The sequence below is a fragment of the Talpa europaea genome (genome assembly GCF_964194135.1).
Source record: "Talpa europaea genome assembly, chromosome: X".
Classification (NCBI taxonomy): domain Eukaryota; kingdom Metazoa; phylum Chordata; class Mammalia; order Eulipotyphla; family Talpidae; genus Talpa; species Talpa europaea.
In genome coordinates, this window is record NC_140081.1 from 96,073,320 (window position 1) to 96,101,056 (window position 27,737).

Consider the following 27,737-nt stretch of genomic DNA (forward strand, 5'->3'; position numbering starts at 1 on the left):
ATACAAGAACCAGGGTACAGGCCAGATGTGCGGGAGGGTGAGACGATTCACCAGGGACAGAGCAGGGGACAGAACAGGCAGACTGACTGAAATACACTGCTGAGGGGAGCAGCGGGCGCGGCAGGAGAGGTCTGTGCACCATGTGGGACCCCCGTCAGCTGGCATCCAACCGGCGCTGCAGAGACTGCAGACAGCTTCACAGCGCTGGCTCAACCGCCTGCACCACCAGGGAGGCCCATCTTAGTCACTTTTAAGTGTGCAGTTCAGGGGTGTTTTCTGAACTAGGATGTTTTACCAACTGAGGATGTTAAATGTTTTCTGATTTGGGAGTCGTCATGCCATATGGATTACAGAAGAGTCTTCAGGGTTTCTCTGAGTTTTTCTTAGTCTAAAGTTTTGCCCTAGTGTATCAAACTGCCAAGTCTACTGTTTGTTGGTGGTGCAGGGAGTCATGTTCCTATGGCATTCTTACTCTCTTTTCTTCCTGCACGCTGCTAAGCGTTTGCTCTTTGCTTCGCTTTCTCTGCAACACCAACTTAGTAAAAGTTGCTTCTCACTTTTTTGGTATTTTTTTCTTCCTTACAAGTCATACCTTTTGAAGACTGCTACTTCAAGTTACTTCTTTGCACTCCATGCCTGCAGCTGCCATGGCATTTAAAATTATTTTCCTATGTGGAGTGGACTTTTGCTTTCAGTAATTAGAGGTCAACCGTAGCTGCCGGCCCCTTGATCCCTACACTTCTCACCTTGCTCACCACAGGCCAGATGTGTGAGAGGGTGAGGGGATTCACCAGAGCCAGAGCGGGGAACAGAACAGGCAGACTGACGAAACACACTGCTGAGGGGAGCAGCGGGCATGGCAAGAGAGGTCTGCTTCACCATGTGGGACCATTGTCGGCCGGCATCCAACCGGCGCTGCAGAGGCTGCAGCGGGATGTGTCTTTTTCTAGGTCCAGAATTATTGTTAATTCAGAAGTAGTAGCCTTTTTGAAGTTCCCTAACTTATGAAAACCAGGTCTGCCCTTCCAGCTCGGCTGAGTTCCTGGGGTGTCATTTCCTTGACATGAGTGTCTCAAGGCCTTTCCGCCCCTGCTGATCACTCTCGGGCTGTAACTTGCAAGAAAGAAAACCTACTGCAAACACTATCTGGTGTCCACATACCTTCTTTCCTACAAGTGGCCTCTTGTTTTTCAATTCTGCTTCTCTGCGGTATTTTCTTTCCACCCTAATTCGATACAGTTTGCAGAATCTGGCGCAGAGTGAGCCACAGGACTGGATGGGGCACGGGCCCCTTGCTGGACATCTCACGCTGGGGTACATGGAAACCCTGTCCCCCTATGCGACTGTGTTTGGTGGTGGGGCCTTTTGGATATGACTAGGGCTCAATGAGGCACCGGGGCAGCCGGGGCGCGTGTAACTCCACGAGCGCGAGGAGGCGGCGGCGTCAGCCCAGCCCAGCCCCGCTGTCATCGTCCTTGGTCTCTGAACTCCAGGGCTGCGAGGAAGCATCGCCTGTTGTTTAATCCCTTAGTTTTTTTTTTTTTAAGATTTATTTTTATTTATTTATTTATACAGCACTGGGTACAGTCAGAAGCGCGGGAGGGTGAGAGGATTCACCAGAGCCAGAGCAGGGAGCAGAGCAGGCAGAAGGACCGAAGGACACTGCTGAGGGGAGCAGCGGGCGGCAGGAGAGGTCTGCGCGCCATGCGGGACCCTCCTCCGGTGGCCGGGGAGCAGCCGGGGATGGAACCGGTGCTGCAGAGGCCGCGGGCAGCTTCGTAACCCAGCGCTCAACTGCTGCGCCACCGGGGAGGCCCTGTTTAATTCCTTAGTCACGGTGTCTTGTGAGGGCAGCCTGAGCACACAAATGGAGTTTGGTGTCACTCACGAGCACATAAACATGCACAGGGGTCTGTGGAGCTGGGCGGTGAGTAGAGTGGGAGTCTGCAGGGCGATGGACGCTGGGTGAGATCCCGCTGGGAGTTCAGAACACTGAGAGCTGTTGAGAGCTCATTTCACGGAGCAGAATTTGCGTGAGGCTCCTCCCTGTTGTTGCACGTGGCAGGCCTTCATCCTCCACAACCGAGGGGTGCTGCAAGCGTGTGTGCATCCTCCTGGCGGGTCACCGGTCAGTGGGCACTTGGGTTGTTGCCAGCTCTTGGCTATTGGAAACAGTGCTGCAGTAAATGGGGCGTGCAGGTATCTGTTCACACTAGTGTTTTTTGGTGATTACCCAGAGCGGGTAACTGTAGCCCCTGGGAGATCTAGTGCTGACGAAGGGACCCAGGGCATACACCGTAGCCAGGAGAGCCTCTTCTGTAACTGGTGCTGGATGCTGGACCACCTCACTCGATAGAGACCAGATGCACAAAAGAACTCAAAGGTGGTTCCAAGACTTGGCTGTGAGGCCTGAATCCTCGAGTACACAGAGGAAACAGGCTCCCGACCACAGCCTCGGGGCGCGTCTGGGAAACAAAGGCCCAAGAGTTGAGGCTGCCCTGTGTGTTTGCTGTGGGCGGAGCATCCTGCTGCTGAAATGGGGCTTCCAGTCACAGGTCTTAGCACGCACCAGGCTGGCGTGTAACCTCTTTGAGCGTCACTTGTCGCACTAGTAAAGGTAAATATGAACTCAAACCACTCCAGGTCTCTGCTTTGTTAGCTGTAAACTGGGAATAATTATAGCAACTACTTCTGAATTAACAATTATTCTGGACCTAGAAAAAGACAAAGGAACGATAGTTGATAACTTCATAGCGCACCAGAGCAATTCACACTCAACTTGACTGGCCTCCCTGGCCCTGACCGCCAATCTCTTGACTGAAAGTCCACAGCAGGTTGAGGCCCAGATGGTTGAGAGTCTCACAGGGGCAGAGCTACAAATATGCAGAAATGCCTGTGTTCTTAGGATCTTCGAGCCCCAAGGAGAAGCGAACCCCAAGTATAAAGTGTTTTATCATGAAGATGAATTGACTTTCCTTTCCTGGCTGTGACTCTGTCCATATGTGTCTGTCTGTCCCTTGGATTCCTTTCAAACAGCTACTTTGTCTCTTGATGTTTTTTTCTGAAATAAATTGCATTGACAGTTGTGTTTTTACATAGCTGTGGGGTTGTTGTGAGGATTAATAATACCATTATTAATGGATAACTACACCATTACTGAATCATGTTAATGTCATCTGAGGAGATGCTAAGCCTATGGAGTCGTGGCGGCCTCCTCTGGACCTGTAACAGCGCTGGTGTGACAGCGCCGAGTCTTCCTCTTTTGAGGTTGAAGTTTATTTCTCCTTTGAAAGAGCAAGGCTCATGTTCAACTTTTGTTTTCAGATTTGATTTATTTTAACTGTCCCTTAGTCTTCTATGGACAGCAACATGGTCTTTTGGCCAGTACAGCTTCTGAATTTCCTCCTTATTTCAGAATGACACATACAACTTACTTTGCAACTTTGCCATATATTTGCTTGTGCTCTTTTATTTTTATCATGTCTTATTTAACAAACGCTTGCTCATTTAGCAGCAACATTCTGGTCATAAGATCAGAGTCACGTTTCCTAAGATCTGAGCTCTAAACACATCCTACCACATCCTGAGGTCCTGATCTCTTCCTGCAGGTGATTTTTTTTAATTAAAATTTTATTTTTATATTCCCCATACAATTACAACCCCCTTATTTTGACCCCAAGCCCTCCTTTCCCCACCCCCACCCCCATAGAGTGTCTCTGGTTCATAGTTGTTTGTTGATTTTGATTTTCACTTTCTTATAGTTATTCTTTTTCCTGGTCCCTTATTTAAGTTTTCTAGATTCCTGCTATGAGTGGGACCATCCGGTAATTTTCTTTTTCTTTCTGGCTTATTTCGCTGAGCATGATCCCTTCCAGCTCCATCCATGTTGCTGCAAATGGCATGTGTTTATCTTTTTTGAATGCTGAGTAATATTCCATGGTATATATGTACCACACCTTCTTGATCCAGTCATCTATTTTTGGGCATTTGGGCTGTTTCCAAAGCTTAGCTATTGTACATAGTGCTGCTGTAAACATAGGGGTGCAGGTGCTCTTTGGAATTGATGTTTCTGTGTCCTTTGGGTAAATACCTAGGAGTGGAATTGCTGGATCCTATGGAAGCTCTATGTTTAGTAGGTCCAGAAATCTCCACACAGCTCTCCACAGTGGTTGGACCAGTTTGCACTCCCACCAACAGTGCAGAAGAGTTCCTTTTTCTCCACACCCTCGCCAGCATTTGTTGTTGCTAGTTTTTTTAATATGTGCCATTCTCACTGGTGTGAGATGGTATCTCATGGCAGTTTTGATTTGCATTTCCCTGATGACAAGTGATGTTGAACATTTTTTCACATGCCTGTTGGCCATTTGCATTTCCTCTTTAGAGAAGTTTCTTTTAGCTCTTCCCTGCAGTGATTTTTCACGATCGTTCCGTTAGGGTTTGATTCTACCATGTGCTCACTCTCTGATGTCACTATTCATTCATGTACTACACTCATTTAATACATTCATTCGTGCGTTAAAGCGATAAAATATAACATTGTTTTAATGATTTATACAGAAAGTTTATTTTAATGAACTCATTTATTTTCCCATGTCTTTCATTATTGGTCATTGACTTCCCTCAGATGCCAACCCCGCTGTTCTCCCACCACCAGGCCCGAGCTCCGTCCCCAGCATCCCTGGGCTCTTCCCTCCCCCCGGACCCCCCCTCCCCCGATCTGTGGTCAGCTTGCCAGTTTTGTTAGAAAGTTTGTAAGCAGTAGGTGGGCCTCAGACATCTGAGCTTACACATGATGCATTTTAGGGACTCAATCAAAGAGCAAAAGTTGCTGCTGATGGCGTGTCATTTGAGACGAGAGCAAAGAAGTTGAAGCGAAAACAAGAAGGCCTTGCAGACACAGCCCGCAGTGGCTGCGCTGACTCAATGCAGAAAACATAGCATTGCTGTTCAGGAGGGCCTGAGCTAGAGAAAATAGCATTTTTGTATCCTTATATCCTAAAGGTTTTCTAATGCAGCGATGAGTGAAATATGACAAGAAAGGGGCGTTTTCTGTGGAAGGAGCGGCCCTAACTCTGCTTGGCCACGCTGGCATAGGTGTGCTCGATCTCCTTGTCTTCAGGGCACGTGTGGGCAAACTCCTCCCGGGCATAGGCGTTGCGGAGGTAGCGCCACACCCCCGAGAACTCTGCTGGGATGTCAAAGTCACGGTATTTCTTGGCAGCAACCTAGGGTTTGGGAACAACAAAGAGGAAGGCAGTTGGGGGCAGAAGGTGCCAGCCCTGGCCTGCTGTGGGGAAATGTGAGCTCACCGAGGCGCCCTGGCCCTGGCGATCGCGGCTACACATAGTGTGTTCCACGTCGGGTGTTCGGTGTTGGGCATAGGACCTGGGGAGGGGTAAGTTCTGCCCAACGAACACTTGGCAGTGAGACCCACGGCCACGTGGTTCCATGGCCTGCAGTTCGAGGCGTTTACTTGCCTTAACCGGTTTCATTTCCCATGAAGTGGTGCCATCCTCCCTGTTCTGGGAATGAGACGGTGGACACCAGCGGAGACTTACTTTAATAATGTGCAGTTTGGGCAACAGGCTACAGTCGGCCAGCGTCAGCTGGTCCCCGTCCAAGAACAATCTCCTGGAGACCGCGAGCTCCTCAGCGCTGTCTGCGTCTATTTCACCCAGGAGCGGGGTGTTCAGGTAGTCGTCCAGACGCTTCAGTTCTCGGAGTAGAGATTTTTCGAAATCTGAGGCAGAGAAGTCATAGGGTCACTGACACATGTAGTGTCTCTATATGAGACACCCCTCAGGCTACGTCTCCACACTCACTGCTGCTTCTTAGTCTCAGAAGCGAACAGGACACTCAGCCGTGGGGGCTGCTTACCCTTTGGACGTTCCCTGACTAGGGTTTTGAGACAACAGTCAGGTGACATGTGCGGGGCATGGCAGTGGCTTCGGGTTGAAAAGATCTTAAAGGCAAACAGGATTTGGAAGGTGAATCAAATAAAACTTCATGCAAAAGAATTTCAGAGGTGGGGACACAGGAGGAAGGGCAGAATAGTCCCAAACATATACTCTATATTCAGGGAAATCCTGTTGTAGCTGGGTGAGTATGTGAGAGTAAGCACGTGGCCGAGGAGAACAGATCTAGGGAAACGCGGCTTACCCTTATTTGCTTCCTTCTGCGTATTCTTGATATATGCAGAGAACTTGGCAAAGAGGTCACAGCCCACAGTGAAGGACTCCTTGTTCGTGGGACTCAGGTGGGGGAACCTGCATGGGAGACAATGGAGGTTTCTGACAAGAGGGAAGGAGGAGGGAGCAAGGCTCACGGGGCACAGGGGAGGCGGTGAGAAACAATCATTTACCACGACGAAATAAAATGGTGCACTGTCATTCACCATGTCAAGAAATCAAATACAGAAAACCACATGATCACGAGTAGATACAGAAAAGTGTTCAGTGAACTCGCTTTCCGTTAGTAAACAAACCCACTAGCAAATCATTTTCCTGGATTCCGTCCCTTCATTTAGCCCATCGGCAATGCCAGCCAGCTCACCTTCCAGAAATGTCCCTCAAATCTGGCCACTTGTGGACACCTCACTGCCCCTGGCTGGGTTCGAAGCCTCTGTTCCCGCACTAGTCTCCTGAGCCCCCCGTCTGAGTTCATAGGCCCTCTTGAAATTGTGGGTAGTTTAAAAAAAAATCAAATTTGGATGAAAATCACATCACCAAATATTGCTTCTGCCCCTTCTCTTTGTGAGACTAATTACACATGCGGTAGAGCTCGCCCCACATCTGACATGTCTCTAATGCTCTGTTAGCTATTTGCCTCACTTGGGTATGTCCTGCCTCCCGGCTCATTGTTTTCTACTTCACTAAGCGTCTCTCGGGTTGTGGATCATCTGATGTTAAACCCGTGCCATCAATTATTAACTTCAGATAATGTATTTCTCAGTAATAGAATTTCATTTTGTTCTTTAAAAGTGCACTCTAATTCTTTAGTGAAAGTCTGTTTTTACATCTATTTTCTCCACGCTTCCCTCTATTGTATTGAATATGTCAGTCACAGTTCTATAAACTTCTTAGGTCTCTCCAGCATCTTGATCACTTGTTGGTTTATTTATATTATCTTTTTTTACTCTTGTTTTTCCACCATATGGTCCTGTACATTTGTTGCATCTTAGTTATCTTGATTGAATGGCCGACATGGCGGAAACCGTGGCGGTCCGGGTCATCTTATGCTAGAGCGAGAGCGCCATTCACTTACAGCAGTCAAAGCCGGGAGCCCTCACCCTAGCAGGCACTAAGCTCCTCTTTCTTGTGTCAGGGACTTGGAGAGCCCTGTTTTCCTCTTCAGCAGTTTTCTGGTTAGTCTTATTTATTTTCCCACCTCAAGAAGTCTCAGTTTGGCAAATGTCCTCAAGGCTAAAACCGGCCATGCTCCAGAGGACCAAGCAAATGTTTGTCGGGTACTAGATACAGTAAAAAGCATGTGTCTAAGAAACACAAAGTAAAGGTCTAGACTGCTAACCACTAGGCAACTTCTAACTGAAATGAAGCACCTCAGCAAGGGGCTGGTTGCCAGCCCCAGCAAAGGGCTGGAACAGGCGCTGGAGGTTGAGCTCAGCGGCCAGCGAGTTCCTCCGAAGCATCCGCAAAACCCCCAGAACTGGACTTGAGGGCCAGCCAGGTTGGCGCCAGGCGGGTGCTTGGGGAGGGCGGAAGCTGCCCACCGTCCCGGAATCCCTCCCCAGCGCACGCATCTGGCTGTCAGTGGGGACCCAGCGGCAGCCTTTGTGACACATCAGGACCCGTGACGATGGGTTGCCTGAGTCTTGGGACTGCTCAGCCAAATGAGTTGGTGCCCCAGGACCCCCAGCTTCATAGCCAGCCGGTCAGCAGCACAGATCTCAGTCTGGGCTCACGATGGACACCTCCAGGCCCAGGAGCGGGCCACGGGGACCTCGGATCTCTGGCCCGTAGTTCGGAAGTGGGGGTGACAACCCAGCTGATGACCGGCGCCTGCAGGGAGGGTGGTCTGGGGACAGCGCGCCCCCTCCCGTGGCACCTGGTGCTGCCACCTGCAAGAGGACGGTGTTGGGTGGAGTGGACGCCTCAGAGCCCCGCTGGTGTCTGAGACTTGCTTGTCGGTGCCCGCCGGGAGGCCTGCCCGAACGGCTTTGCCAATGCTGCGGGACACGAACAACCTCATAAGCCTTCGCGCTGCGGGGGGCTTATTTTCTGGCTTCCGTCTACTTCGTGGCTCTGTGGCTCCGTTACTGTTTTATGTGAAGCACTTTCTGGTGAGCACTTTGCTCTCCTTGTTTGTTTCACTCAAGTTTTGGAGTCATTTCCTTCATGGTTGCCCTGATGATTACAAATTAGATCTGTGGACCCTGATGCTGCCTCTGGGCAGAAAATGTCAGAATTGAGTTGAGTTCTCAGACACCAGCTGTTGTGGGGAACCCCAGGATCCTTGGCCCTGTCGGAAATTGTGCTGCCAACTCTGCAGTGGCTGAAATGCAATGTGGTCTGAATTCACCTGCCCTTTCCAGATCTCCAACTCTATTCTTTGCCCTTCTAGAAACATAGCAAAAGAGAGGTCTGATGCTGAAAAAGATATCTAGGAAGAAGAACCATCTATCTGGGCCTCCCTGGTAGTGGTGGTGGTGGGGGTGGTTAAAGACACAGCGCTGTCAAGCTGTCGCTGGTCACTGCAGCACGAGTTCAATCCCCGGCCAGGGAACTGACCCACGTGACATATCAGACCTCTCCTGTCTCCCTGCTGCTCCCCTCAGCAGTGGATTTCAGTGTATCCGCCTGTTCTGCTCCCCATTCTCTCTGGTGAATCCTCTCACTCACCACTGGCCTGTACTCCAGTTCTTGTATGCATAAATAAATAAATCTTAAAAAAAAGGGAACCATCAGTCTGCAATACATCAGCCAACAGAACAGAGGATCTCAAGAACAATAAAAAAGGCTGTACCTTGGAGGAGCCAGAGTCTGCTCTAGAAACTCTTCAATTTTAATGAAGTCTGTTTTCAACTCCTTGTTATACACCAGAAAGGGAGGATTGGCACCTGGGGCTAAGTCCTTCAGCTCTTCAGGCTTTCTAGAATCATTGAACACAAGCAGTATTAGGCTCCAGAGAAAGCCTGATGCAAACAGCCACAATGTATTGGTGTGGCCAGTTTCCGTCCCCAGCACGAAGTGTGCTCTGATTTCTCTTACCTGGTCATATCAACAGTCGTCACATTGAATTTAACGCCTTTAAGCCAGAGGATCATGAAGAGCCGTTGGCAAAAGGGACAGTTTCCGATACTCTCCCCATCACTTCCAGCCTATTAAGACAAAGAAAGGCCTCGTTCACACAGTCACTCAACAAGTGTGTTGAGAGCCCCGTGAACGCCTTCACTGCCCGAGCCTGTGTTGGAAACCGTGCATCTCCCGCCATGCGCCGTCAACCACAGACAGAGCACTAGGGAATCAAGGGATCTCGTTATGTGTAAAATGCTGCGATGAGTAAATAATAATAATGACAATTAATGTTATATGTTACCAGAACCTATATAACCATTTCCTACTGATACGCATGTCAGATAGTCCAAAGATTCTGCTACTTTAAATACGTCATCAGCAAATATTCAGTTCTCTTGTTTTCTACAGCTATCACAGCATTCATTCATTCCTTCGACATTTCCTTGCTGCTTGCTATCTGTCTGACCCCGGGGGGTGCTAACTGCCAAGTCCAGGCCATCAGCACCTCTCATCTCTTGAACCTATTTTTTTCCTCTTTCGAGTCAGTCTGTAGAGGGTGTAGAAGACTTCATCTTACGGCTGCTCGTCTCCGTCATTTCTGGCAGTACCAAATCCCAGGAGCCATCAACCCCCCCCCCCCTTTTTTTTTTTTTTGGCAAATGTGCTTTTCCCTAGCAGTGGGTATGACAGAGGAAATAATGTTTATTGTTGATCTTTTGTGATGTCAGGGTGTGAGAAGAGACCGGCAGCCGGAAGGGTGGCCGGCCTTTGCGAAAGGAAAGGCCAGACAATGAGATGTGGGGTGCAGGGAAGCTTCACAGGAAAGGCCGCTTTGTTTCTGTTTATAATGTGCTGACTGCAAGTGCAAGCACGTAAAATTTTAGGATATAAATCCCCTAGCCTGGCTGATGATTTACCTACCTCTTCAGTGTCTTTAGCTGGAAAAGACAGGATGTGTTCATTCATCAGAACAACTTTTTCTCTTGTGTTTGTGATTGAAGTTTCTAAACACACACACACACACATAGCTGTGGTTGCCTGGCATCTTCCTGAGCATTTACTGTGTTAGTGAGCACGTCTTACTGCTTGTTTCATTCGGTCCTCAAGTGAAGACAAGCCTGTGAGGTGGGCTGCCCTGCGGCTCCTGTTGTACATTCAAGGAAATCAAGTGCAGAGCGCGTGCTCCCAAGCCCACCTTCTAATGCTGCTTCCTCCCACCTCATCGTTGTGTTGCATTTTTAAGCCAGTATTTATGGTAATTCTGAGATAGTTTGAAATAGTCTGAATATTTAAAGAAGAGAATCATGTCTTTCCTCCTTCCTACACGGATTTTTAAAAAAAAAGATTTACTTATTTATGCATACAAGAACTGGGGTGTAGGCCAGAGGTGCAGGGTGGGGGAGTGAGAGGATTCACTAGAGACAGAGTGGGGAACAGAACAGGCGGATCTACTGAGATCCACTGCTGAGGGGAGCAGCGGGGAGACAGGAGAGGTCTGCTGTGCCCTATGGGTAGCTCCTGGGCTGGCCGGGCATTGAACTGGTGCTGCAGTGGCTGCTGATAGCTTCACAGTGCTGTGCTTAACCCCTTGCACCGCCAGGGAGGCCCAGATAAGATGTTTTTGACAAAACATTTCTCTCTGAATTATGGGCTACATGTCAGATTCTATAGTGTTATGTGCCAATCTATTAAAATTAATTTTACAGCGTTGGATAGAGGATAAAAGACCTCCATTAAACAATGAACAACACACTGATAAGATAAAATCTGCATGTAGAGAAAATAAAATGCATGTTGGAAAATCATTTGTTCTCAGTTCTTGCCCAAATCATTCAGAACTGGAAGCCAATGTTCTCCCTGGCAACATGAATCTGTATGCGGTGTGGGACAGCCTCTGTGACCAGAAAGTGCTTGTGGTAGGGTCTAGAAGCCACAGCTAATGGTAGCTGGAGAAATCACAGATTCGTTGACTCTTTAGAAAGACACGACGTTATCTATAAGTGAGACATCTTTGGTAAGCACCAGTGGTTTTTTTTAACTCATTCATTAATATTTGCACACCATCAGGCCCCATGCCCCCCTCCTGGGGTCTTCTATGGAACTTCCAGAAATTAGAGTCTAAAGCCTGCCTTTCACTAGCTGTGTGACCCTGGACAAAGTGACTTGGACACTCTTTGCTTTAGGTTAGTATATCCGTAAAATCGGGTTAATGATAAGCTGCTAAGCACAACGCTTTCCAGGTAGTAAGTACTCAATAGATGACTCCATAACCTGAAAGTTATGTAATTCAACATTTGCTCATCCAATGTGTGGTTTACTCACTTCTATCCAAATTGCTGTGAAGATCAGTGTTAACAAGTACTGAGAGAAGCGTCACTGGATGGAACGGACAGCTTAGACAGATTGAGAGTGCTTCAGTCATCCTGCGAACAGCCAGGGCCTTGGTTTGGAATTGGTAAAGCAATCCCCAGGGCCGCTTGTCCAGTTAAGGCTAATTTATGTCCTGCCTGAGCAGTCACGTGCTGGATCCCAGCAAACACTTAGTTGGATTATTTTGCTGTGCAGGAATTCAAGAGTCTCTCCTCTACTTTTGAAAAGGCAAGTTTGTTATGGCCTTGGTGTGTATGTCTGGCCAGCTGTTAAATCATTTAAAATGATTGTGAAAGTATTACTTCGCTAACAGATGTTTAAGCTCGCATCTGACAAGCATTCCTTACTTCATGTCTTTGGGAGCCGTCCTGAGGCTGCCTAGCTCTAGAGGCAAGTTACCGAGACATTTTTGCCTGAGCTTACAACTATGGGAGTGCCACTCCAGTGAGGGGCGCCCTGCTGGTGTCACCACCACCGCCAACCCTCCTCCTGAATGAGATAATATATGGGGTTTTTACAGTAGGCCAGGCATGGTGAGAGTCTGTTGTTATTATTTATCAAGCTTAATACTTTCAATAGGCAATGAAAATATACAGAAAAGGCTAATGTAAGCAAGGGTTTAGGAAACTATGTAATTTCTACTTGGGATTATTAATCTTTCTTGATAAGCTCATTTCGAAACACATGTTCCTTTCTCCTGCTTGGGGGGTTTCCAAAGGGCTTCTCTGAAAAGTTGAAACATAAAAAAGCAACCCGTGGCAGACCACAAAGAGGAAGCACAGACCCCCACAGCAGGCCCTGACTCTCTCCTATAGTGTCCATGGGAACCTGCTGGGCTGTTTGTCCATTGTGGGGGATTCTAGAAAGCTCTGCCTGGGCTCTTTGTGGAATGGAGCTGTATGGCCATTCTTGGGCCTTCTTCTCCCCAAATTCAGGTTTTCCAAATCCTATCTTATAAAACACAGACTGTGAGAGCTGGAAAGTCCTTAAGGATTATCTTGTCAAATTCTTTCATCGTATAGAAGGTTCAGAGGGAAAGAGGGACTTGTCCAAGGTCACATGGGAAGCCACTAAAAAAAATCTCAGTTGCTCAGACTACCAAGCCACCGAGTGCTCTTCCCACCGTCCCTCCTGGCCTCTCCCTGCTGTGATCTCAGCTGGGCAAGGACTCAGAGCAGGAGTAGAGTCACAAAATTATTTCCTGTCTCTAGCCCAGATGTTGATGTTCTTTTTTTTAGACTTTTTTTTTTTAGAAGCGCGGGAGGGTGAGAGAATTCACCAGAGCCAGAGCAGGGAGCAGAGCAGGCAGAAGGACCGAAGGACACTGCTGAGGGGAGCAGCGGGCGGCAGGAGAGGTCTGCGCGCCATGTGGGACCCTCCTCCGGTGGCCGGGGAGCAGCCGGGGATCGAACCGGCGCTGCAGAGCCGCGGGCAGCCTCGCAACCCAGCACTTAACCGCTGCACCACCGGGGAGGCCCATGTTCTTTTAGAAGCTGAGGCCCAGTGTCAAGAAAGGCCATGTTCTGGATATCATTGTAGCGGAAAACTCACCTTGACAAAAAGCTCAATCTCAGGGTCCGCTTGCGCGTGGGTCCTCACGTCTGCCATTTTTATGTCTTTCTTGATAACTGTCAGTCCCCTGCGTCCGGCTTGGTCACTGTCCTTGTGGACTCTTTTCTTCCAGTTTTAGCCAAAGGCTTACAGAAGGTTGGTGCTTTAAGAGGAGTGCCCAGCTTGTATTGGGCTGAGTCAGACCTCAAGGCAGTCTCTTTTCTCAAGAGGTAGGATGCAAAGAATTCTAGATGCTTCAGAGCAGCTCTTGAATTTGTTTTTCCTTCTTCCTCGTGACCTAACATTTGCATTAGGGAGGAGCCCGAGGGTGTGCGTAAACAGACTGGCTAGGAGGGTGGGGTGTTTCCAGAGGCTTCAATGCCATGAGTCAGCAGAGGAGAAACACAGACACGAACATGCACCACCACGCTGGCATCGATCTATCAAGCCGAACAGATGTTCTCGAGAGCCTCCCTTCCAGCCCTGGGCTCCATGCCCAGAAAATGGGCTCTGATTGTTGTTCCTGTAACTCAACAGCCGCAAAAACCTCTTCCAGGAAAAGGACCAGAAATGACTTGGCTTTTATCATTGAGAAGGATGTTTATCTAACAATGCTGTCTAAAAGGGGATTCAAAAAAGTACCTCACCAAATGTCTCCACCCCATTTCTACTGCTCACACAGCCAGATGTCCCTTCTGGGCTGTGCTGTTCACTTCTCTATAACCAGGGCAAATCTGCTGGTGCGGGCAGCTCCGCCATCCTGTGGCGCCTGGCCTCGCTCCTTTCTGGGAGAGTGGAAGGGGACCCATGGCCTCCTGGGCTGGGCCATGGCATCAGAAACAAGAGCTGGTTGACATCTCTGCCTGTCCACCCCGGAGGGGTGGCTGGAGAGCCTCGTTCTGTGTCCACTGTTTCTTGCAGCTATGTGTCCTGCTGGCTGACCCTGGGGAGGCAGGGGCCCCGGGACGGAGAAGCCTCTTTGGAGGGGTTCTCGTTCCACCGAGCCGATGTGGCAGGGACCCAGCAGCTGGGAGCCATGATGAGCCCCCATCTATGACACAAGTCGCCCCTGTGGGACACGTGTGCCTGCCATGGCCCCCATCCAGGCTCTCTGGGCCGAGGAGCTCCACGTGACTCCTGCCCCGTGCCACAACTGCAGGTGCCGTGGCTCGGAGGGGCTGACGGGCGGCCAGGTGTTCTGGGCGTGCAGGGCACTGGAAGACCCTGCCCCCCCCCCGCCCCCCGAGGCTGAAGGGAGAGTGTCAAACCGGTGGACATCAGACTCGAACTGGGGCGGGGAGGGCTACAAAAGGGCAACAAGGCAGGAGGGCAGATGGCTGGACGGAAGGGGCGCCCACCTGCCAGGGCTCTGATGGCAGAGAGGCACCAAAAAGCCCCAGAAGGAAAACCAAGGGCCAGAGCAATACAACGCCCACGCGATAGGGGCGGAGGGGCCAGAGCCTAACAAAGGACAGTGCCCGCCAAGAGGGCAGGTCACTGTCTGGGTCTCACCCACGCACACAAGTGCCAGAGACCTCGGGCTTATTTTATAAACGGGACACGAGGAGCTCGCGGTACCCACAAGCGGCAGCCGCCTCACCCAGACAGCGTCAGGGACGGTCGCCACCGGCCCCCGGGGGGGCCGGACGGCACTGGCCGGGAGCGAGGACCACCACCGGCCCCCGGGGGGGGGCGGCGGGGGCGGGGGCACCCAGCGCTCACGGCTCTTGGTGAGGTGTCGGGCGACCCCCGCGACAGACCGCGCCGAGACGCCAGGCCCAGGCCGTCCGCGGCTGCTCCTCTCGGGCGATGGAGGCCGGGGCCGCGGCCCCACGTGTCGCAGAGGCCCGCGGCGTCTCGCTCCTCCCGGGAGGTCGGCTGCCGCACGCGTCTCTCCTTCCGCCTTCGTCTTCGGAGCCGGGACGGGCGTCTTCCCTCTCCTCCTTCCTTCCGCGGGCGGCGCCCGCCGGAGCCCGTCTCTTCTCGCGGGGCCGGCGTCGTCCGTCCGGCCTTCGGCCTTGGGCGCGCGGGCCCGGGCGAGAGCCGCTCGCGGGGCGCCCCGCCCGCAGGCCTGACGGGCCCGGCCTGCGCTCGGGCGGCGGACGGGGCGTGTCCCCGGCGACCCCGGAAGTGCGCGCGCGTGCAGGGCTCCGAGGCGCGCCTGCCACGACGGGGCGGACGCGCGGTGGCGCCGCAGGGTGAGAGAAGCACCGCTCCTGCCGCCCCCCCTTCCAGGAACACCTCGAGGCCCCTGAAGGGGGTCGGCCCTGCTGGGGGTGCCGGGGGCAGGAGCCACCCGAGCTTCTGTCCGCGCCGGGCGCTCCCCCCGCGGGGGTGCTGCGGGGCCGGGCCACGAGGCGCGCTGGGGTCGCGACATGCTGGCCGACCCGGCCGGGCCGTGATCGTGGCCCCGGGTCTCGCCGCTCCTGCCCCCGCGGCCCCGGGGCGTGACGACCCGCAAGGACTCAGCGCGCGGCGGGGCGCCCCGGGACGCCGTGGGGGCGAACTCGCCGCTTGTCACTCGGCTTCCAGGATCGTGGAGGCCTGCTCGTGCCGGCGCGACTCGCACCCACCCGCCTTCGGCGTCGCTCCCAGGGGGTCGACTCCACGGCCGGCCCTCGCGGCGCCCTCACGCCCTCGCAGGAACCGCTGTTCCCACCGGCCAGGCCCGGAGGCCCCGCCTGGCCTCAGCCCCCAGCGGCCTCCAGTCCCGGGCCCCCGCGGAAGGGAACCCGCCGCCGCCGGGCCCGGTGTCCGCTTGTCTCTCGGGCCGTGCCTGCCGGGGCCGCCGGGGCCGCCGGGGCCGCCGGGGCGCGTCGCTTCGGCCCTCCCGAGCCCGGGCTCCGGGCGCCCGGCCGGTCCTCCATTTTAAGATTTTTTTTTCCTGTAATTTTTACATATCTGCTGACTTGTTTTGGCTAACGCCTCCAGATTTTTTTTTGGCTTAAACTGATGAACTATTTTTCCTGGAGTGGAGGACTTTTGCTTTCCACAGTGGACAAATACCTGGAGAGACTGGTTTTCTTTCACACTGGAACCTGACAAAACGTTCATCTGAGACTGCATCCCAACCTCCATATATTCGATCTTCATCACCATGGAAATGGTGGCAACAAGTGAAAGGGGGGAACTGTTAGGGGGAAAAGGATGTCCCAAAGCAAATTCCATATAGGCTTTGTGGACTCCACCCCCACCCCAGGTGCTCTCAGCCCGGGCTGAGGCGGCGTCTGTGCGCACGTGCGCGTTGGGCAGCCCCCAGCCGCCCCGCGGCCTATAGTGCCTGGCGCAGGAGCCACCTTTATGTTTATTCTTTTGCCAAAATGTTTTCCGGCAGCTGCACCATTCACACCAACCATATTTATACACCCCGCCACCAGTCATGGGGATCCTCGCTTCTCCATAGCCTCACTCACACCTGTTACTTTTCCTTTACAGTATACAGCGCTCCTTGTGGGTCAGAAGTCAAGTCTCATTGTGGTTTGGGTTTTCATCAGCCTCATCCGCAATGATATCAAGCATCTTTTCATCTGATGCTTGTTGGCCATTTCTACATGTTCTCTAGAGAAATCTCTACTACATATTTTGCCAACTTTCAACTGGATTGTTTCCCTTCTTACTAATGAAATGCAAAAATTCTTTATAAATTTTGAATACAAGTCCTTTATCAGGTATTTAATTTGAAAATATTTTTCCCAGTCTGTGTCATGTCTTTATTTTCTTAATGGTGTCTTTTGAAGGGCAAAGGTTTACACTCTTGATAAAGTCCAATTTATCTTTTTTTCCTTTGCAGATTGTTCTTTAAGATGTTGCACCTAAGCACTCTATGCCTAAGCCAACGTCATGAAGATTTTCTCTGACATTTTCTTCTAATAGTTTTAAGCTTTCACCTGTCACATTTGTCTTGGATCTATTTTGACTGTGTCTGTATGGGATGAGGTAGGGAGCCTCAATTCATCTTTATGTAGATGGCCATCCAATTTTCCCATCACCATTTGTTGAAAAAAAAAATTATCAGTTACATGTTGAATTGCCTTAGAACCTTTTTGCAAATCAGTGGGCCATAAAAATATGTATTTTTATCTGAACTCTCAATTGTGTTTCATTAGTCTTTATTTCTGTTCCTGTGCCATTTCCATACTATTGTAAATACTGTAGCTTTGTAATAAGTATTGAAATAGGGAAGTGTGAGTCCTTAAATTTTGCTTTTTCAAAATTTTGTGGCTATTCTTGGTTCTTTTCATTTCCATAAAACCATTAGGATCAGCTTGTCAATCTCTATAATGACCTCACTTTTATTTTGATAAAGCTTGCATTATATCTGCACATCAATTTGAGGAGAGCTACCATACTAACAATATTAAGTTTGCAAATCCATGAAATTGAAATACTTCTCCATTTGCTTAGAGATTATCTTTAATTTCCCTCATACATGTTTTCAGTGTAAAAGTTTTTACTTCTTTGTTAAATTTATTCCTAAGTATTTTATTCTGTTTGATGATATTGTGAATTGTTTTCTTAATATCACATTCTGAATTTTCTGTGTAGGTATGTAGAAGTACAAATGACTTGTGTATTAGTTTTATATCGTATGACATTGGTGAACAGAATTAGTGATTTGTGTGTGCACGTATGTCTATGTCTGTGTGTGTGTGTGTGTGTGTGTGTTTATTCCTTAGGGTTTTCTCATACAGGATTATGTCAAAGACCACTTTACTTCCTTTTATCCAATCTGGATACCTTTATTTTCTTTTTCTTGTCTAATTCCCTTAGCTAGAATCTACAGTATACAGTTGACTAGAAGTGGCAAGAGTAGACATCCATACCATGTTCCTGATCTTGGGGAAAGCATTCAGATAGTTTGTTGGATACAGAATTCTTGATTGACAGGTCTTTTTCTTATAGCATTTTGCAGACAGCATTTTGCATATGCCATTCTACTGCCTTCGGGCTCTGATGCCTCCACTTAGTTTTTTCTGAGCGGGTATTATTGTGACTCAGGGTAAAATGTGAAAGTTCCCTGCCATTCTTACTCAAGGCTCAGTAGTTTTTCTTGAATTATTGTTTCTAAATTTAAGATTTTCACCAATTTCAAGTCATGAAGGGTTTTACATTTTGACAACTTTTTGCATCTTATCTTTCCTTTTGGGGGAGTAGATTTCTGAACACTTCACTTGGCCATTCCAAAGTCTTGCCTGTATTTATTTTAGGTATCTATTTTGAGTGATTAATGTTTTTCCCACTTGGATACTTTGTTTTTCCTATTTTTGTAATTTGAGCTAAAATGTAGATATTTGGGGTTCAAGTTCATAGCATGATTCTTATGCTGCAGAAAAAGTAGAAGCAAAATTGTCTTTATTCCAATTCCTAATGCAGTCATTCTGCTCAGATGTAACTGCCAGTTATTCAGGAATCATAATGGCTTAGTTTTGGCTTGCAGCCTTCAAAATGATTTTTGGCATTGTGGGGGTTACAAAGAAATGTATTCTGTGACCTAATGAAATTTACAGCCCAGCTGAAAATTCAAAGCTTACATACTTGAATCAAGTGGGAATATGATTCGAATCAAGATGACACCAACATGTTTAGTTTCAACAGTGTGCGTTTTCACCCATCATAAAAGACAGAAATCTGTGTAGCCCAATCCAGATGAGTAACGCTTCTTTGAATGAACAGAATTTGAAATGGCCTTTTGAGAATGGATAGAGGATTAACAGAGCTAAGAGAACATTATAAGGTAAAGTATTATGAGGAGAGCCATGGTCAGGACCATTGACACCGCCCCCTCCCCGCCCCCCCCTCCTCCCGCCACCATCCAAACTACAACAGTTTGTCTCCTTCGGTCACGGTGCCCACTCCTTTGGTGTGTAACTCAAACCATAAAAAAGAGAATCATGGCACAGAAGTATCATTCACAGGGAAACCATGAGCCATTCGATCTCACTATCATTGGCTCATCTCCCACTTGACTCTCCTAGAAACCATCCTCGCTCTCTGTCTGTCCTGCTGCACCTCTGCCTCATTCTTTATACTGAACACTCCCTGCAGCTTCTGTTCACCTGACCACAATCTTATCACATCAGTGCTCACCCTTGAAGTAGTTTTGATGGCTTCTCTTCTAGTTTTCTTTTTTTTTTAAAGATTTATTTATTTATTTATACAAGCACAGGGTACAGTCAGAAGCGTGGGAGGGTGAGAGGATTCACCAGAGCCAGAGCGGGGAACAGAACAGGCAGACTGACGAAATACACTGCTGAGGGGAGCAGCGGGCAGCAGGAGAGGTCTGCGCACCATGTGGGACCCTCGCCCAGCGGCCAGGAATCGAACCGGTGCTGCAGAGGCTGCAGGCAGCTTCACAACCCAGCGCTCAACCGCTGCACCACCGGAGAGGCCCTTCTCTTCTAGTTTTAACGGTACTCACAACCTTCCTTCTTAGACATTGATGGAAACCCTCCACAGATTGTAGTATCTCCCTTCAGAAAGTCTTGAAACAGTAACTCTAGTGGTACCACAGTGGACGCCTGGAAGAGATAAAATGGTACGCAGTAGACAAAATCTGGCAAGTGTGGCCCTAAAAAAAGAAGCTGCAGCGCTTCATATTAGGGATACTAACTGGTCAGCCAACCAGCAAACCTCCACTTGCTGTCCCTGGAAAGCACATACATGCACAAGAGCCCTCATTCAGGGTTTGCACTACAACCCTAACCCTAACACCCATATTCTCTTGGCATACTTTTTCTAGCAACTCACTATAGCTGCCAGATTTCAGCGTGGCCCCTGGACTTCCAGAGTATCCAAACACTTCTAGGGGGAGCTCGATATTTATACTATATCTTATCCCACAACATCTATCTCTCTAAAAGAATAGGACGACATGCCAGGAAAACACAAAGCATTTGTACCTACTCTTGACCCTAGATCATCATAAACTTTGCCTCAGCCTGCCCTTCCCTATCTTCTAGTACCACAAGCTGTGTTCAGTGTGGTAGCTGTGTTCATGAAATTGGTCAGGACAGCTTGAGATCACTGTCTCTCACCATTATCATTCCAGGCCTCGGCTCCAGCCACCCTGGCTTTCAGGCTGTTCTTGGGCTACAACAGGTAGAATCACAGCTCGGACCTTTTGCCTCCTTTACCCCAGGAAACTTCAGGGCTGACTCTCTCTTTATTCAAATGTCATCTTTCCCCATGGAGCCTGACCTGACCATCATGCTTAAAGTCCTGCCACCTCCTTGTGTTGCTGGGGGGTTTTTTATAAGAATTTTTTGAAGATTTATTTCTGCATGCAAGAACTGGGGTACAGGCCAGAGGTGTGGGGGGTGAGAGGATTCACCAGAGACAGGGTGGGGAGCAGAACAGGCAGATTGACCTAAATACACCACTGAGGGGAGCAGCGGGCGAGCCAGGAGAGGTCTGTGCGCCATGTGGGTCAGCTCCCTGGCCAGGGATCGAACTCGTGATACAGTGGCTGTGGCTAACCTCACTGTGCTGCATCTTAACCCCTTGCGCATTCTTATCAAATTTGATTCTATATAATTTATTTACGTATTATGCTTGTCTTTAATTGTCTACCTCCTCCCTCCAGAAGATAAGCTTCATGGGAAGTGGGAAATTTTGTCTGTTTTATTCACTGATACATTCCTAGTGTGTCAGACATTACCTGGCACAAAGTTGTCATACACAACAAATTTTGTTAAAGGAATTTACTAATTAGTTTTCATCAATGAATTGATATTTAATCTGAGACCAGAGAATGACTAGGAAAAATGAGAGGGAGAACAGGGCAGACAGAGGACACAAGAGAAGAAGGTCCTGCGGCCATGACACTAGATAGGTGGGGCCAATCGTGTAGTTTGAAGTGCCTTTGTACAGAGACAATGCGACTATTTGCCTGCCCTCAAGGAGCTCACAATAAATGGGGAAAGAAAATAATTAAGCAGGTGACATTATATGTGTTCTAAGCACACAAAGAAGGGTGCCCAGAAGAACTGTGGAAATCCCAGTGGGCAGCTGTAACTCTTCCTAGGGGAAGGTGACATTCAATTTAGGTCTCAGGCAGGAGAGTGACATGATGAAAATGTTTTAAGAAGATTAATCTGGCAATAGTATGGAAAATGGATTGGGATAAAGATGGACTGTAGGCAAAGAATCCATCTCATCGATGGCTCTAGTCCAGGTATGAGGTGATGAAGGCATCTATAGAAATGGAAAGAGAAGGACAAATCTGAGAGACATTTGGAAGGAAAAATTGACAGGAGCTAAATGGACTCTTGGCTTTAAGCCTTTCAGGAGGTAATGCTTCTTCCTTAGTAATAACCATGAAAAGATTCAGATTGACCTATTATGTAATTGCCTGCTCTGACTAGAATCTCTAGCGATGGCTGTTCTCCAGAAGCTTCCGTTACTGTGATGGATACTTGTTGGACCTTAATTTACATTAGGATGGCTTTAGACTCTAAAAGTTGGGAAGCTCTCAAAAACATAATTTTGACTATGAAACAGCAAATTATTCTATTAAAGGAGAAATGAGGGAAACCGGGGGTAGCATAAGTTTCAGAATGGGTTCCTACTTCCTTATGTTTGTAAGGATGACATGTAAAAGGTGGGGGAAAGAATGTCTATGACAGGTGACACGTACCTACTGGCTTGGTGTGTGGAAGGATAAGGCCAAAAATTGCCTCGGGTTTATACAAATACATGTTTACAAAGAACAGTGTTTAATTCTGTTCTCAAAAAGAAAAAGTACATGTGCCCTGGGGTAAGGATGGATGGGCATGATGACGTCTTTGAACTGCTCCCCACGATCAAAGGGATTTAGGTGCTTTAAGACATTGCCACTTCAAATGCCCAAAAATAGATGACTGGATCAAGAAGATGGGGTCCATATACACCATGGAATATTACTCAGCATTCAAAAAAGATAAACACATGCAATTTGCAGCAACATGGATGGCCCTGGAAGGGATCATGCTCAGCGAAATAAGCCAGAAAGAAAAAGAAAAATACCAGATGGTCTCACTCATAGCAGGAATCTAGAAAACTTAAATAAGGGACCAGGAAAAAGAATAACTATAAGAAAGAAAATATCAAAATCAACAAACAATTAGGAACCAGAGACACTCTATGGGGGGCGGGGGGGCGGGGAAAGGAGGGCTTGGGGTCAAAATAAGGGGGTTGCAAGGGGAATATAAAAATAAAATTTAAATAATAAAAAAAAGACATTGCCACTTCTTTTTTTTTGTTTTTTGTGGGATCCTCGCCGGTGGCCGGGGATCAAACTGGCGCTGCAGAGGCTGCAGACATCCTTGCAACCCAGCGCTCAACCACTGCGCCACCAGGGGAGGCCCAGACATTGCCACTTCTAACAAAGAAAAAGGAAGAGTATTCAATCGACTCATCAGTGAACTAAATATCTCCTGGTTATCTTATAGAACAGATTCACAAGTGAGTACTGGAAAAATGCAAACACATCAATAAGCAAAAACATTCTGCACAGATCTAATTTTTATTTCTGTCAAGATTATTAGGGTTACTTATGGAAATATAACAGATGTAACATTGAGTGAGATTTCATCAAAATTTTAAACAAATCTTTTATCACACTTTTATGAACAAGAGTTATAAACCCATATTAATGCATTAGATCTATAATACAATTATGTATTAATTAAACTACCATGTTAAGAGTTCTGAGAAATGGACCATAGGCAAAGGTCTGCTGCAAGCCCCACCTTCGACCACTCAGTATTTTTATTGCCTCGGTGAAGATTCAGAACAGACAACTTAAAATTGACCCCGAGAAAGAACAGCGCAGTACAGGCAAGGGGGCTACGCCACAGCGAGGTGCTTTCTGGGACAGGAATGCTTGTTTGTATACTGATACACATGGTGTGAGGTAGTGGTCAAGCTTTATTCTTTTGCATGTAGCGACCCAGTTTTCCCAGCACCATTTATTGAACAAACTTTCTTTGCTCCAGTGCACACTCTTTGCTCCTTTGTCAAAGATTAGTTGACTGTAAATCTGTGGGTTTATTTCTGGATTTTCTGCTCGGTTCCATTGGTCTGTGTGTCTGTTCTTGTTCCAATACCATGCAGTTTTGATTATTATGGCTTTGTAGTGTAGTTGGAAATCTGGGCATGTGATGCCTCCATTCCCTTCTTTCTTTTTTTCAGGAGAGCTTTGGCTATTCGGGGTTTTTGGTGATTCCATATGAATTTCATCAATAATTGTTCTAGGAAATTAGAAGGTATTTTTAACTGACTAAAAGTGAAAGCGTCCAGCATATAAAATAACAGTGCGGCAGACAGCTAGGCAGAACACAGAGGCAGTTCGGCACAGAGAAAGTGCACAGTGGAACGCAATGGTAGGCAGCGTGTCACCACCCACTTACTCAGGTCCATAGATGTGCGACTCCAAGGGTGAACCCTAATTCAACCATGGACTTCAGGTGGCAATGATTTGCCAGTGTAGGGTCATGGGTTGTAACGAATGTGCCTCTCTTGGCAGTGATATTGATAATGGGGGAGGCTGTGCAGGTGTCGGGGCAGAGGATATACAGGAGATCTCTCTACCTCCCCTCAATTTTGCTGTGAACCTCAAAGTTCTTTTAAAAAATAAAATCTGAACTAAGAAAATGTTCAATGGGCAAAAGAGGTGAACAGACTCAGCCAAAGATGGCAATTAAGAATATGAAAAAAAAAAAAAACGCACGACATCATACATAATTAAGGATATGCAAAACGATGAGACATCCCTGCACAGCTATTAGAATGGCGAAATCCAACAAACTGACAACATCAAGTTCAGGCAAGGAGATAGAGAAATGGTGGTGTTCAAAATACTGGCTGCTATAGCTGCTGTGGGCAGCAGTTTCAGACTTTCTACCTTGAACATTCTAACACACTGTAGCACTCTTACTATGTACCCAAGTCATCTGAAAACTATGTTCACACAAAAATTTGTCTGTAAATGTTTATAGTGGTTTTGTTGAAATGAACATGGAGACCTCAATTGTGTGTGGTCTGCGGTTTGTTGTCCAAACTGACTGGAGTTTCCTTGAAGGAATGAGAATGGCAAATAATAAGGGAAGGGAGCTTTCACCTTTTATTTTATATATTTTGGGTTTCTTTGGATTACTTTTCTTTCTCCCTTTTCTCCATTTTACAATAAGCAAATTTTACTTTGTAAGTAAATACAAAACAACATCACACTTCTTCCAAGAATACTGATCTGAGGGGTCCTCAGGCCTTCCCAGGCATCATCAACCCCGTTCTCCTTTGCACCTTTTCCTGTAGTTCTGCTTAAACTGTCGGAGGCAGTAGCAGTTACCACGGAAAGTGGTGTTTCTTTCTTCCCCACTAGACTGTGAGCCACTGAAATGGTGGCTGATATTACTGATTTATTTATAATTAAAAATAAATGAACGTACTTGCTTAAAAGTAGTGTTTTTTAAAAATATATAAAAGGAGAAAAGTATTTGATTAAGAATTGAGCATCAGAACATCAGGGTTGGAAAAATGTTTTGTTTTTAAGGACCAGATAACGAATACTGTAGGGATTGCAGGCCACATGTAGTCTTGGTCTCGTATTCTTGTTTATAACCTTTTAAAAAATGTAAAATCCATTCTTACCTTGTGGGTCTCATAGAAACAGGCCATAGTTTGCCAGACTGTGTCTTGCCTGCAGGTAGAAGGTTGGCATTAGGGAAATATTGACGAATTTTAAGCTGAATTTCTTTTTATTTCTTATTTTTTTCTTTTTTTTCCATTTTAAAAGGACGGCTTATTAGGAAAGGGCACAAGGAAGAGAGGCCGCCACACGTCACAGGTGGGCAGAGTAAGCAGAATCTCTGCAAAGATCACTGTGCCCAGCGCAGTGAGGGGGTCTCCGAAGTTATGAACTGGTGGTAGCAGGTGTTACTAAGTCCCCAGAAGTGAAGGGGAGAGTAAAAAAGGAGATTCTTCCATGGAGGATCTTAGAGGCCAGGAAAATTTTTTCTGCAAAAGGCCAGAGTAGACATTTTAGGTTTGGTGGGTGACACAGCCTCAGTTACATGGTCTTTTTTGTTCTGTTTCTGCCTTATACCACTTTCAAAGCCAACTAGAGAGTATTCAGCCCTAGGCTGTAGATTGTCAAGCCCGGGATTATTGTGTAAGCACCAATCAGAATGAGGATTTGTAGCACTTGGTCAAAATTTTCACCCCAGGGCATGGTTTGCCATGTTTTAGGTTACGGATCCCGTAGAAATTGCCATGAAAGCTACGGGTCTTGTCCACAGGAAAGATGCGGAACACACCCAATTTTACATGTCACTCCATGGGTCCTAGGCCAAGAACTTTAGCAAATAGCTGTTTCACAGTATCGGGGGTTATTACGTTGGAGACACTTAACTAACCTCAAAGTCTGGACAGTCCAGCACTCACCTGGGTGTGTCCTGAGGGCGCAGGTACTTTGATTGCTGCAACAAAGTTATTCACGAAAGAGCAGCTGTGATCGCCTCTGCCTCTCTTCCCTCCTGTACAGCCCAAGGCTTTTCCCCAGGTCATAGGTTACCTTCCGGCCAACTCAGGCAATGGGATTCCACGTAGCATCTTCTCAATAGTTCCAGAGCATGGGTCACGGCGGTGCCCACGGGCACCGGGCTGTGGATTCGGGTGGGATCAAGAGCCTGGCCACATGGGCTGTTCAGACTTCAGTGCTCTCAGGGACCCAAGCCCATGGTCAGGGAGGCAGCACAGGCCAGGCAGGGGGCCATGGGCAGGCATGCAACAGAGCCTTGTAGTACCAGCAGGGCACGGGGCAGTTTTTCTGTGATCCGGGCAGACAGGTAAAGCAGGAGTCCTGGCATCCTCAGTGGCTTTTTCAGGCCTGGAGTGAGGCACCCAGGTGCCGGGCAGGCAGGGACGGGGCCTGGAGGCTGCTAGTGGTCCCCTCGCTGGTCTCTGTGGCACTGTGCTGCGTGGCCCTCTGCTCCCGTGCTCCGGTCGTCGCTCTCTGCCCCCGCTGCCATGCTTCTGCGTGCAGCCTCCAGGTCAGGTGCCCACTCACGCACACTCCAGGTGCGGCGTCAACGCGCTGGTAAGGCCACAGGTGTCTAGCATTGATGCTAATGGCAGGAGGGTGGGGAAACCTGACCACTCCCATTTCCCCCATAGTCCCCCAGCTCCCAGGAGTCCTTGTTCTCCCTGGGCTCACTCTGGCATCACCTGGGGTCTGTGGCTTTGTAGTCCCTATGCTCCCGCAGGTGTCTGGATGACCCACCTCACAGCTCCGCCTCTGGCCTCAAGTGTGGTGTAGGGTAAGGAAAAATGTCAGGCTTTCCTGCCCTCCCACCATCAGGATGGATGATGGATCCTTGCGGTCCTGAATGCATGCCTGATGGCGGCACCTGGAGTAGAGTGTGGGCCTAGGTAGATGGGATTCACCTGGACTAAGACTGGGCTTTTAAGGGCGGCATCGCAGGAACACCAGCAGAAGCCAAGAAGAAGCCAAGAACGAACAGAAGCCGAGAGAAGAAAAGAGAAGCAGAGAGAACGCCAGAGAGCCCAGATAGAGTGAGGATTTGCTGGGGGCTGGGAGGCCTGCCAGCCTCCAGGCCCCCCAGCACCCCTGCCTGCCATATGCCTGGTAAATCTAAATAAAAGACCTGCAAAAGCCACCTTGGACTCTGACTCCTCCTTGACCCGCTCTGCTGCATCAGAAAACCTGCCCTATGTCCATTCCTACAGTGGCCATACCCAGCGCCCTGCCCCAGGGTCCACATCCGCAAAGTATCCACAGGGGGGTCACGTGCCCACCCATCAAGTCAGCCTGTGGCTGGGGGGCCCAGTGGAGGAGGGAATGGGAGCACCCCAACTAAGACAGCACAATGGTCGCCACCCCAGCTGCAGTCGTTTTGCCTAATTAAATTCCCCCTAATTGGACAGTGGGTCAACTTCCAGATTCTTCAACTGATGGGTTTTGACAATTTTGTCCAATTCTGTCGTTGCTGTTGGGGGGAGGGTCTGCCGAGTTCCGCTCTTACAGAAGCCCCCTGTAGGGTAAGGAAAAATGTCAGGCTTGTCTGCCCTCCCGCCATCAGGATGGATGACGGATCCCTGCGCTCCTGAACGCACGCCTGATGGCGGCACCTGGAGTGGGGTGTGGGCCTATGTAGATGGGATTCACCTGGGCTGAGACTGGGCTTTTTAAGGGCGGCGTCACAGGGATGCCAGGAGAAGCCAAGAAGCCGAGAACGAACAGAAGCCGAGAGAGAAGCAGAGAACGCCAGAGAGCCCAGATAGTGAAGACTTGCTGGGGGCTGGGAGGCCTGCCAGCCTCCCGGGCCCCCAGCACCCCTGCCTGCTATGCACCGGGTAAATCCCAATAAAAGACGTGCAAAACCCACTGGGGACTCTGACTCCTCCTTGACCCGGTCTGCATGGGATCCTAGAAAACCTGTCCCGTGTCCAGTCCTGCCACTACACCCCCTCTTCAGAGAGGCTCCAAACTTCACTTTGAGAAACACGAGTGAAAGGGGCATTTGGGCATGGGCATCAGGTGTGGCCTCGCCGCCCATGTGATAT

The 27,737-nt window shown here is 48.7% G+C and overlaps 1 protein-coding gene across 1 annotated transcript; it reads right to left on the reverse strand.

The window, feature by feature from the left end:
• Positions 1-5,066: 5,066 nt before the first annotated feature.
• Positions 5,067-13,232, reverse strand: CLIC2 (chloride intracellular channel 2; the record flags this gene model as incomplete). The annotated part of the gene is made up of 6 exons (XM_084259065.1): positions 5,067-5,225; positions 5,559-5,740; positions 6,160-6,266; positions 8,983-9,108; positions 9,228-9,337; positions 13,176-13,232. The coding sequence occupies 6 exons, from the start codon at positions 13,230-13,232 to the stop codon at positions 5,067-5,069; spliced, it is 741 nt and encodes a 246-aa protein (XP_084115191.1).
• Positions 13,233-27,737: the final 14,505 nt, after the last annotated feature.